We start from the raw sequence: 12,582 nt of genomic DNA on the forward strand, positions 1-12,582 counted from the left end.
AAAGCCCCCAGAAAGGAGAGGCCTCCGAGCAAGGTTCCTGGAGCTCCTTGGGCTGGAGCTGGGTGTTAGTGCTCGAGGGAGGCTTGGAGGAGACTGCAGCCGCTGCCATCATGGTGAGGCCTGTTGCCCTGGAGCTGCCAGGCACAAGTCTGTCTGCTGTGTTTACAGCATTTGGGATGTGAAGCAGAGGAGGCCGGGTAGTGGGGATACAGCAGACATTGTGGGGCAGGATGTTCTGCAGTCTGCTCCCACTCCACTTGCTCCACAGAGCGATTTGCTTAGGCTGCTGTGCACAGTTCCCACTCTCTGGGTAGAGGGGTGGGTGTGACTGTATCTGTCCCTCAGGGTGTGGAGCAGAGAACGTGGGCTTCAAATGCAGCCAGGCTCAGCACTGATGGGCAGGGTACCTCACTCTGGTCTCTCCTTGTTTGTCTGTGGTGGGTGGAACGAGCACCCAGCCTGTGGAGAGCATGGAGCTGGTCACATCTGCCTGGTCTGCATCACAGCTTGCATGGCCCCAGTGAGAGGGTGGCAGTGAGACGCTTGGAAGAGTGTCAGGCCCTGCGCAGGTGTCACCATACCCGAGGTGTTTATGTATTGCATATGAAGGCAAAAGGTCCTTCGATTCCATCCCTGGTGGACAGCACTCACCATGGTGGCCCTGGGCCTGGGGAACGATCTCACAGCTGGCTGCCTGTCACTGGGTTGGGATTTTCTTCATATTTCTAGATTTTCAAAGTCTTTAAGAGTAGTCATTATCGTTGAATTTTATCAAATGCTTTTTGTATTAGCTTTGCTTATATGTGGTAAGTTGAAATAATTCATTTCTCAGGGTTAAACTCTCCTACTCCTAGGAGAAGCCAGTCCGAAAGCTCACCTCAGCAGCTTGTTTCCCTGCCTTGCTGCTCCATGTGCCCAAGTGTAGGTCGCCTTGGGCTCCGCTAGGCTTGGCAGTAGAATGCGTGGTGTTCTCCTAGCAACCCCCGGGATAGGAGGATCGTCCCCATTTCACAAGATGGGCCCCTGTGGGAGCAGGTGGTGGTGGTGGGGTGCACAGGAACTGCTCCCCTCCCTCCCTGACCGCTGCCCTGCTCTGCTTCCTGCCCCAGTGTGAGGAGATAAAAGCAACTGTGCAGAAACAAACGCAGAGCCCCAGGCACAGCAAGGAGGATCTAAACAGGCTCAACCAGGCCATCCAGCAGCTGATGGTGGAGGTGGATGGCACCAAGGATCAAGTGAGGCGAGGGAGTGGGGGTGGCCATGTGGGAGGGTCTCCATTATTTATGTTAACTATTCTAGACCTTCCTCCCAATCCTTTGGATAGAAATTCTCTGGAGCTTCTCTTTGTGACTGCCCGAGCACAGGAAGAATGTAGCTGCATATGTGTATCATGCCTGCCTTTGTCTAGGACTCCATAAGTATTTTATGTGGGTAATGAACACACAGCAAATGTTTCTGAAATATACGCTTGTATGTATATTCTTTATGTCTTCTTGCATCTTAGCACAGATTACAAGTCTGCCTTCAAACAGTGTAAGACCTTACCTAGAATACCAGTTTTCTGAGTTCCCTTTTAAAATATGAGAATCTGGTGATGTGACTCCCACATGCTAACATCTGACTGGAGAACAAGAAAAGCCTTCACCTCCTCTATCGTCTCATATGGTGCCAGCTCCTTGATGTGCTGCAGTCCTCATTACTCCCTGTGGCGTTCTTTGGCTTCTAGAGAGAAGGTCCTTTGACCTTTATCATCATCTTGACTGTACTCATTATCCTTGTGGAAGAGAAAAGGCACTGAGTCTATGTCTCTAGAGAAATAAAAGAGTGAAAATGTGAGAAGAGGTCCTTGTGATTTCAGGGAAATAGGAGATAGCATATTTTCTGTGGAACTAGATACTACCGATGTGTCTAACATCTGGCCTTCACCTTTTGATGCTTCCAGCCAGGGAGGATCCTGCAGGCATTTGCATTTGTGACTCAGGCCTTAGAAGTTAGAAAAGAGAGGATTCTTAGGGACGCTTTCTTTTTCCAAAGCTCTTTTCCTCCCCAACCCTCCTCCCCTGCATGTCAAGCTCCCCTGGCTCATCCCTGCTCCTCTCCCCGAGGGCGAAGGACTTCTACTCCTAGTCTTGTCTTACTGCCTTCAGATGCATGTGTCTTAGGCTCCAGGGATGTTCATGGTTTGTGTGGGGTCTCCCTTGTTCAAGCAGTGATGACTTGGAGGGGGATGGGCTGTTCAAGTACCAGTGGTGGCAGAGTGGGTGGATGGGCTGGTCACAGTTCTGTGTCTGGCCAGTGGCAGCTACTCTGATGGACCAAGCAGCAGGCCCATCTCACCAAAGCAAGGATTTGCTGTTATTACTATTGCTCCCAGAGACCCCCCTATGCGGAAAGATCTTTGTCCTGTTAGATTTTCTTATGGAACACTAATACCAGGATTACTTGCTAAGGAGCATTTGATTCCTCTCTGATCTTATCTCATATGAAGTGTGTCATCATGCCAGGTTGCAAAGGGTTTTTTCTCAGCCATCACTGAGGCTGGCCCCAGATCTCCACCCTGAGTGTAGAGGGGTGGGTGGATTCTTTGTATTCTGTGGTCTAGACACACAAACATGTTTTGAAACACATCTATTCACCTCTTGCAACTATAGATAATCTCCACGCCCTCACACTTCCTCCAGCCTCTGAGAAAGGTCTAGATCCTTGGAGGTGGAGGAGTGGGGGCCAAGGAGATCCTTCTGTCCTTGGTCTTTCCATCACCCCAGCCTTGTGAACTAGAAAAAGCCAGGGACCTAGAAGCTCTGCAGGCAGAGGGGGCCTCATGCAGTCCTAAGGACAAGCTGGCCTGGCTGGAGGCCGCTCTGCAGCGCACCAAGCAGGACATTGCGACGCAGCTGCGAGAGTACCAGGAGCTCATGATCATCAAGCTGGGCCTGGACTTTGAGATCGCCACCTACCGGAAGCTGCTGGAAGAGAGCAGGTGAGGAGTGAGAGGTGCTTCTGACCACTGTGGGTGAGGAGGGGATGGTGAAGAGTGACCACCATGCTCTGCTGCCCGGAAGGAGTAGGGAGAGTTCACCTGGGTAACTAGGATTTGATCTTCTGAAGCCAGTTTTCCACACTATCTTACAGCTTTTTGGAACAAAAAAAAAAAAAAAGGTGCTCCTCAACTAAGGAGCACCTTTGGCACCTGGCTGGGGGTCATCCACGAAGTCATTCACCCACAGAATCAGACAACAGGAACAGTCTGTCCATGGCGAATAGGTATAGGGACCAAGGCCTAGCTGGTGGGAACAATGCCACTTTTTACCTCTGTCCCTCACCTCCAGGCATGGGGATGCAGTTTTACATGAACAGGTAGGGCCTGGCTTTCACCATAGATGGCAGTAGGACATCAAGGGTGACCAGTGTGACCTGGGTGGCCCGGGCAGAGGAGAGGGGCTGAACCCACCATGCTGCCTGCACACTGTATCGCTTATCTCCTGATCATCTCACAAAAGTCTGGGAGGGCGAAACTATTTATCCCCACATTAGAGACCAGGACACTGAGTCTCAGAGCAGGGCAATGACAGCTTCAGGGAAACACAGTAGAAAGTGGTGGAGTGGGGCTTGAACAGCGTTCCTCAGATAGTTGTGCTGTGTCCTCTGCAGTCTCCTTTATAATTGAATGGGGCTCACCTTCCAAGATCAGGTTAGGTTAACAAAAGGCAGATCTTTTGCCTTCTCCTTCCTCCATGAAGTTAACAGCCAAAGTGAGCTGTCTGAATAGAGGCAGAAGGGAGTGAACTGAAAAGTCTGGAAGGACTTGGGGACCAGGGACCCACACGGCTTGCAGGATGGTGGCCTCTCTGCTTGGCCAGGAAGGTCAGGGGCATTTGTTTTGCAGAATGGGGAATATCAAACCTAGTAGACAGACAGAGTCATTTACCTGCTTGTTTCTCCTCACAGGCTCGATATGGAATTTGGGGCCAGGAGTGTGGGTAAGTATACACTTGAAGCTTGGGCAGGGAAGTCAGATCTTATACCACCCCCTTCCAGTGTGCATGCATTACCCCTCTCAGCGCCCCGAGAAGGGAAAGGGTGTTTCTGTGACTGGTCCCTCTGTGCAGCTCGTTTTGGTGGGGGTATTTCTTCTCTTGGGGAGATTTTTTGAGTGTATTATCTATTCCTTTAGGGTAGTGTGCACACCTGTCTTGCGGTAGGGAGGGTCTGTGTATCTGACCCCTGGAGAGGCCTGTAGGCAGGTCTTGGGCGCCGGGTGGGAATGGGAGGGCTCCCTCTTTCCCACACTGCTCTCCGCCCAGCACCGGGCAGCGCTCTGGCCCGCAGGCCCAGCTCTGCCTCGGGCCCCATCCACCCGCCCGAGCCTGGAGCCGGTTCGGGTCACCTGGACACGAGCGCCCCCGGCGGCGGCTGCGCGCTCTGCAGCTCCCCTGTCTGTGCTGAGGAATTGGAAGCAGCTGCAGCGGCTTCCACGGATGCTGACCGCTTTCAGGAACCTCCGTTTCTCCTATAAAGACTTGTCCTCTTGTCTCAGATACCCTCTCCCGTGGTGCTAGCCCTTACGTCACCTCTCCCTCTTACCTGCCATCCTGGAGTGTAAAGTCTTGAGCCATAGTTTACAGAATGGTGAGACCGGGCCCCAGTGCAGACAGCCTGGGCACTGGTACCACTAGATAGGCAGGGCCTGTGGCTTACTCGGACCCACACGCTGCCCCTCTGAACTGCCCCTCCCTTCCTTTCCAGGGACTCCTCCTTTGCAATAAAAAGTTCTGCTGTGACCCAGCTGCCAGTCTGTTTGAACTGACCGCTCTCTGGAACCCCGCCCCTTGAGGTGGCCCCATTGGTGGGCTGGGGCAGGAGCAGTGCCAGCCAGCAGCCCTCCCCTGGTGGTGGGGTCCCACGTGACTTCAGTTTTTTGTGACTTGATAATTGTGCGAGTAGGATCTTTAGGACTGGGAGGGAGAGTCAGAGGGCCCTGGGGAAATTCAGGCATGGGGTCCAGGGTGGGTCTACATCAGATTTTCTGGCAGAGGAGCCTCAGGCTGCATTCATTCATTCATTGTTTCTTTTCTCATTCTACACATACTTTTTTTTTTTTTTTGGTACCAGGAACCGAACTCGACCTCGCGCTTGCCAGGCAGGCGCTGTGCCGCTGAGCTGTATCCCCAGCCTAGAAGTTCTTTTGGCCTCCCAGGGCCCTGTGTAGTGCGTGGTCCCCTAGATTTGGCTGTCTGGCAGTGACTCCCTGGGTGGGGAGGTGGACTGTAAACAAGCAACAGACCAGGAAGAAGAAAGAGCAGATCGGTGCCTTCTGCTTCCCCTACAGGGCACTTGAGGACAGGCGCTGGATAAACTGCCTTTGCCCTTTGGGGAGAAGGGTAATGAGCACGATTGGGTGCCCAGCGTGTGTTCTGGGTTAGCAGGTGACCCGACTGGGGGCAGGGGCACCACGTGTCACAGCAAGGGAAGCATGGATGTCTCCGCTTCCAGATCTCAGGGGAATTTGGTCTGAGGTTCTACAAGGCCACTGGATTTTGGGGCATTAGGTAGGATAGGCAGAGGGTGGGGTGATTAGAGCAAGCTTTAGTTTCTAGACTCTTTCCTTACCACACAGGCTGCAGTGCAGCGACTGCTCAGCGAGCTCACACATTCTTTGCTGCACAGATTACATCATCAGTGCACGGTGGGAACAATTGTTCCTGGTTTCCAGGTCCCGGGGTGGGGCTAAGGTGTGTCATTTGCCAGAGCCCTTGGCTTTACCTTTTAAGGTATTCTAGTGCTGGAGTGTGTACCGTGTTTTCTTGCACTCCTGCCTGGAGAACAGGTATCCAAAAGCCCCTTTCCTGGATAAACAAAGGTGCCTCATGCAAAAGGAATGGGACCGAAACTTGGCCAGCAAGTGACCACACGGCTGAGGGGTGGTGCTCATGGCCCTGCTGGGATCATATCTTCCCCATGTGGTCAACATTGACCCGCACCAAAGATACTGGTATTCTTGCTGATGTTCCCGGGCCAAACACCTGCTTGAAAGCAGGGCTGACTTCTGCCAGATGTTGGAGCCCAGCCGTGTGTTCCTCGCATTTTGCTAGGAGGTAGTGAAATTTTGTGATTTTCAAGGCCCATTTTTCTAGCTCCTGCTGCAATGAGCATTTCAATGCAGGGAGTCTGTGGGAAGTGTGGACAGAAATAGCACTGAAGGCTCGCAGGCAGCCTTGATGGTGGGCATCCTGCAGTCTTTGCCCCAGAGGACCGACTATCCAACTTCTCCCTTTTCAGACCTTAATCTCGGACTTGCCTGATGTCAGCTCAGGAGATCCCAAGGGCGTTGGGGTCATGTTAAAGTCTCTTCTCCGGTCAGGGCCACGTGAGTCAGCAGCAGTGTTTGTGGTCTGGGGTTCTATTTTTGAAGAGGCTTCCCTGGCCATGGGCCACATTCCAGCCTGGGGTGGAAGACAAATGCTGGGTGCTTTTATGGAGAGTCATTCACCAGCCCAGTACTTACTCTGTGAGTAGAGGTGACTTTTGAAGGGAGGAGAACTGTCACCAGTTTAGTCATTGTTTCTCAGCATCAGGGAGCCACAAGGGTCCAGGCTTTTGCTGACTCCACGTGCCTGCCTGACACTTCAGAGCGCCCAACATAAAAGACGCTACCTTAGCTGTGTTTCCCTCTCTATTTGAGACCCGGGGGGCAGTGACTTTCTCATCTAATTCTAGGGCCTGCCATATAGTAGATGTAAGAGGTTGAGGCTTTATGGTCCAGCTAGATCTGTGTGTTCTGGGGTATCCTGAGCCTTGCTTCTTCACCATTAGCATGTCTCACCCTAAATAACCCCTCGAAAGTCTTTTGTGGAGTCTAAGTGTTAACCTTGACCAAACTCTTCACCTGTTTCCGGCTTCAGTCCCACCCCAGATCAGACCCCAGATCTAAATGGTGAATAGTCATTTTCCATACATCATGTCTCTGAGCCAAAATTTATCTGTAAAATAGAATAGCATCCATTATAAGGCTGTTTAAAAACTAAAGATATTGCTGTATGGAAAATGCTTAAAACATAGTGATATATATCTAAGTATCTATATAACTTAGTGAAGTTCTCTGGAGGTTTTTTTTTAAGGGGTCTGGGGATCAAAGGCAGGGACTTGCACCTGGTAAGCAAGTGCTCTTCATTGAGCTACATTCCTTTGGAAACATTTTGAACAAATTTATTTATTTGTTTTGGGTACCTGGAATTGAACTCAGGACCTTGTGCTTGCCAGGCAAGCACTGTGCCACTGAGCTATATCCCCAGCCCTGGACAAATTTAAAGAAGGCTGTACAAAGTCTAAGAGCATCTGACATTCCTCCATCCATTCTGGTGCTAGAGTAACAATAAGTAGGTTAGCCCAAGGGTTAGAGCAACAAGGACAGAAGGCACCTCCCAGAATGACATCGAGTAGCACTGGCCCATCACTACTCCCACTTAGACCTTATTTCCTCCTTGACTTTTGCCACACCAGCACACCTGGGCTCGTTAATGTACCCACACTATGCCCTCACACACACATGCCCCAGTGTTCCCCCTCCTTAACACATACACACACACATCCATGCATATACTCATGTATATATATAAACCTCACAGTTACACATGTGCATATGCTTCCACACAGCTGCCTGGAGAATGTGCATGCACTGGGATGAAGACATCCTGTTCTGTGCATACACAGGTACCTGCAGGCATGAGTTATGCAGAATGGGTAAATATATAAGACATCATGTACCCTGCACAGCACAGCTGGATGTGGGACCCTGCACTCCCTGTTCCTCTCCAGCTCCTAATCCTGTCCCACCTCTTGGACAAAGAATAGAGGTCTAAGTTGGTAAGGGACCTTAGCAGCCATATAGTCCAAACATTTTATTCCATTACTGAATACACTGGGGAGGTGACCTGCTAAGGGTTACACAGTAAAGAATTCTGTTTTCTTTACCCATCTGGATGTGGGTGTTGTGTTGGGTGGGTTCATCCTTGCTCTTCTGTCCAGTTTGTCCAGGAGTCCAACTATGAAGGAGGCAAACACTGTGTAGCTAGAGTGGGAAAGAGGAGAGGAGCAGGGCTCAGGGAAGGTGGGAAGGTGTAACAAATCCTGGAGGCAATGAAGGTCCAGCAGGGATGGTGAGACCAGCAAAACAGGCATGAAGGACTCAGTTGGCCTAGGCAGGAGGTCCCTGAGGATTGCAGTTGCAGCTGGCTTTCCTGGAGAAGGATGAAGGTTGGAGCTGGTGCTTGGGCTTCAGGATCGGACTGTGGACACAGACCCTGCCTGACAGCTGTGTGGTGTCACAGCCACATAGCCACAGATTGTTGGCTAGAACAATCACACATTCTGGAACTTGCCAGTGCTCTGTCCAGCTCCTAATTCTATCAGAGGTAGCCAAGGGACTTGGTTTGATTCTATCCCTTATGGGAACCACTTCAGACCACTGTCTCAACACTTAATTATTTCTGGTGCCCTTTGGGGGGCTCCCACTTGTGCTACATTTTCTAGGCCCGGGATTGGAAGATTGGAGATTCTCCCTAATGACCTGGGCAGGGCTGTGTGAATACTTCCCTGTATGAAGGAGCGCAGTGACCCTGTAGAAATGGCGATTTCCTCTGTACTTGCATTTCTGATCATGGATAAGGATGTAATAAAAAGTTGGCTCTGACCCTGGCCCTGGCCCTGGCCCTGGTCCCCAAAGATGTATCTACTTTACATTGCAAAAGAAAAATGTTAATGATAAATGCAGACAGTGATTATTTTGTGGCCAATAGTATTTTACATACATGAAATTGCTTAATCCTCCCATTGACCTTGAAGCAGGTGCTCTTTATCATCTTTGTTTTAGAGATGTAGAAACAGGCACAGAAAGGGAAGGACACTGATCAAATTCACTCAGCTGGGAAGAAACAGAGCCAAGCTTTGTACTCAGACAGCGTGGCTTTAGACTCTGTTTTTGGCTAAGTGCTGTTTTCTGTCTTTGAGGCAATGCATCAGCAACTTCATGTCTCTGAGCCTCAGAAGGACTCCATTAAGAAAGGAAAACCATGGCAAAAGCTTTTTGAAACTTTAATAATATTCATATATTCATTCCTTAAAGAATTCCAATAAATTACTCAGGTGTGAGTCTTCCCCACCACAACAATCAGTGAACAGTGTTTCCTTAAGTTTTGAGTGATGAGTGAGTTTAACACTCATGAACCATCCATTTACAGATGTGCACAGACTATTATCTGGGAGGCAACTGTGGTTTGGTGAAGTGAGCCCTAGAGACGCACACAGGGTTCAGACCACAGCGAGAGAGCCAGTAACCATGTAGAGCTTTGGGTCTTTCATGTGCAACCAGTGTTGTTAAGGTTGCATGGATAAAATTATTGAGGTCATGGGGATAAAATTGCATCAGGTAGGGGCCTACCACACGCCTTGGCTCAATCTGCCTGCTGTGTGCCAAGGGACAGAGAACCATCCTGGAGGCTCCAAGCTTAGGCCTCTTTCTTTTCCCTGTGATTTTGAAGACCCTCTTCATACTCTGACCCCTGAGAAGGTTAACAGAGACACAGACAAAGCCCAGAGCTAGCTACATTGATTTATTGGAATCATAAAGCAAAGCAGAAATGAAGAAGGCAGAGGAGGAATGGGAAAGGCTGGGGGCTCTAGCTACTGAGCCCATGGTAGGCCAGCATACGGCCCTAGCCCTGGTCCTGGTTGCCCCTGAGTCCCCTTCCTGTGGACTTCAAGGGGACTTCCGGAGCAGTCCATCCCAGTGCAGCACAAGCCCGGGAGTGAGGATCACACGGAAATCCTGTACCCTTGCTGTAGGCCCCTGGGCTGGGCTGGTGGACATGTGTAGAGATCCAGGCCTGGGCTGGAGTTGGGAGCTTAACACTTCCTGCAGCTGCTGGTGCAGGAACTCACGCCCAAGGAGCTGATGCCGCAGGAGCCCACTCTGCAGGATGCACCAGAGTTGCAGGGTGCACACAGGCCGGTGCTCACCGCCACGTTTCCAGTGCAAGGGGCGCTGCAGACGCTGCCTGCCACTGGCCGGGAGCCGGAAACACAGAGGTCCCCACTCACGACTCCGCCCCGGGAGCTGCTGACACCTGTGGACCAGGAAGATGAGTCAAAATGGGAGGTAGGGGGCCGTGCAGCACCTTCCTGGCAAATGTGAGGTCATGGGTTCAATTCCCAGTACCTGCCCACCCTCCAAAAAAGGGCTGAGATAGCTCAGTGTGAAGGCTCTAGGCTCAGTCCTCAGTACCACCACAATTGGAGGTGGAGCAGCAAACCATCTACTTCCTAAGGACCACCCACGCCCAATCCCTGAGCAGTGGGATTAGAGTCAGGGCATCTGCATCTGAGGATTATTCAACTCCCAAAGCTGTTTTTTTTTTTTTTGGTCTGGCTCCAAATTCCTCCTGCTGTAATACCAGCCCACCCTTTTATGTTGGACTCTCACTGAGAATGTACTTTCCAGATGCTGCCTCCCTTACAGAAGTAAATCTGTCCACACTGAGCCCCCAGTACTCACAGACATTCACAGCACCAACACCTTCACATAGCCTGAGGGTAGAGAAGAGACAAGAAATTAGTTTGTGAACCAGAGTTGCAAATAGAGTTCCCAAAAGTCACAGGGTGGGGAGGGGGGCAATAATTAAGGAATTAGAAGCCAAAGTTCTGAAGGAACATGCTGCCCATATTGACGCTCCCCACACCCAAAGTGGTAAAAGTAAAATTGTCTCCAAACCCTTGGTCATTGCTCAGTCAAAGGCAAGAGTGGGGTCTGTGCCAAGGATGGGGTTGGGTAGGGGGGCTCAGGATACCCTGGGTTGGGCCACACCTCTGCTCCTCGCCCTCCAGCAGGCGCCTATAGGTGGCGATCTCGATGTCCAGGCCCAGCTTGGAGTTCATCACCTCCTGGTACTCCTTCAGCAGGCAGGCCATGTCCTGCTTGGCCTTCTGCAGGGCCTCCTCCAGCCCGGCCAGCTTGCACTTGGCATCGTTAAGGGCCGCCTCACCCTGCTGTTCAGACTGGGTCACCGCAGTCTCCAGCTTGGTGTTCTGGGGGCCAAGGAGAGAATGAAGTGGGTTATGCTCCATAGATTTCCAGGTTCATTCCCTGGATGTGTCCAATCTCAGCCACACAGCTGGAAACTACCCAGAAACAAGACCTTGCCCTGAGTGACCACAAGCAGGAACTCTAGGCATGCAAATGAGCTGGAGAATGAATGGTGGGGGTTAGACAGGGCTGCGTGACACCGGGCGGGCCATACCTGGCACTTGGCATTCTCAATCTCGGCTGTCAGCCTCTGGATGATGCGGTTCAGCTCGTTGATCTCCTCCCTGGTGCGACGCAGGGTCTCCCCATGGCGGATCACTGTGGCCTTGATCTCCTCACACTATGGAGAGCAGAGAACCTCATGAAGCTCAGAAAGGATCAACCATCCACTTGTCCAGGACACCACTGAAAACTATGGAAGTTGTGCTTGTGCACACTCCAATCTGCAAGTTGTGTGCCTTTTCCTTACCATCCTTAAGATCAGAATTCCAGACTTTCCTAATAGATACATCATATCCCTTTACTGACATTGCTAAGAAGGAGGTGTCCTGAGCCACTCACCCTGGTGCGGTACCAGGACTCGGCCTCCGCCCGGCTGCGGGTAGCAATGTCATCATACTGAGCCTTGATCTCAGCCACAATGCAGTCCATGTTCAGGTCCCGGCTGTTGTCCATCTTGACGACGACTGAGGTGTCTGAGATGTGGGACTGGAGAACGCGGATCTCCTGCAGAAGGAGAGGAAGAGGAAGGACAATCAAGTTATGTGGGCTTTTCCCTGCCCACCAGTGTCTCTAACCCTTTGGCTGCTCTGTAGTCTACCTCCCAGGTTTGGAGCTGAACCCCCACCCCAATGAAATGACATAACTTTCCGTGTAAATACATTTCCAACAACTCCCACTTCTCAATGCTTCTGGAACTATTCAGGTGCAGGTGAACCTAGGCTACTTCCCAGAGCTGGCATGTCTTGGGTGCTCCTCAGGAGACAGGCAGATTGAGGGGGCCTGTGCATGTTCTCAACCACACCAAGCAAGACTATTGGCTGCCAGAGGGCCAAGGCCACCAGCAAGGCCAAGGTTGTCTTGTGCTTTGGAGGCCTCTGTTGCACCCGTCTTGCTCAGGGGAGGACACAGGATGGCTTCCCAGGCACCACTATCACTGAGATCTCATGTTCTCGTCCCCATTGCACTGGTCTACTTTGGGGTCTCTATTCCTCTCCTTCCTGTTCCTCCCTTCTCCTTGCTCCTCCCCCTTTCCTGAAGCCTGGGCTCACGGGAGTCCTGGATCCTGCCTGTGGGGTTTGGGCAGGGGTGGGGGACCCTATCAGAGCCACCCGTGTGCCCACCATGGCTGTGAGCCCCTCACCTCCTCGTACAGTCGCCTCAGGAAGTCGATCTCCTGCAGTAGCGCCTCTGAGTTGGCTTCCAGGTCTGACTTGCGCAGGTAGGCGCAGTCTACATCCTGTGTGTTGGGGGGAGAGCTATGAGGCCAGCTCCCCCAGGGTGTT

The 12,582-nt window shown here is 51.5% G+C and overlaps 1 protein-coding gene across 1 annotated transcript; it reads left to right on the plus strand.

Annotated features, from left to right (window-relative positions):
* Window positions 1-4,785, plus strand: LOC102006713 (keratin, type II cuticular Hb1-like). Its single transcript, XM_013508439.1, has 5 exons — window positions 1-113; window positions 1,110-1,235; window positions 2,766-2,980; window positions 3,949-3,980; window positions 4,305-4,785. The coding sequence occupies exons 1-5, from the start codon at window positions 111-113 to the stop codon at window positions 4,514-4,516; spliced, it is 588 nt and encodes a 195-aa protein (XP_013363893.1). The 5' UTR covers window positions 1-110; the 3' UTR covers window positions 4,517-4,785.
* Window positions 4,786-12,582: the final 7,797 nt, after the last annotated feature.

The sequence above is a fragment of the Chinchilla lanigera genome, unplaced genomic scaffold (genome assembly GCF_000276665.1).
Source record: "Chinchilla lanigera isolate Chin_1 unplaced genomic scaffold, ChiLan1.0 scaffold00146, whole genome shotgun sequence".
Taxonomy (NCBI): domain Eukaryota; kingdom Metazoa; phylum Chordata; class Mammalia; order Rodentia; family Chinchillidae; genus Chinchilla; species Chinchilla lanigera.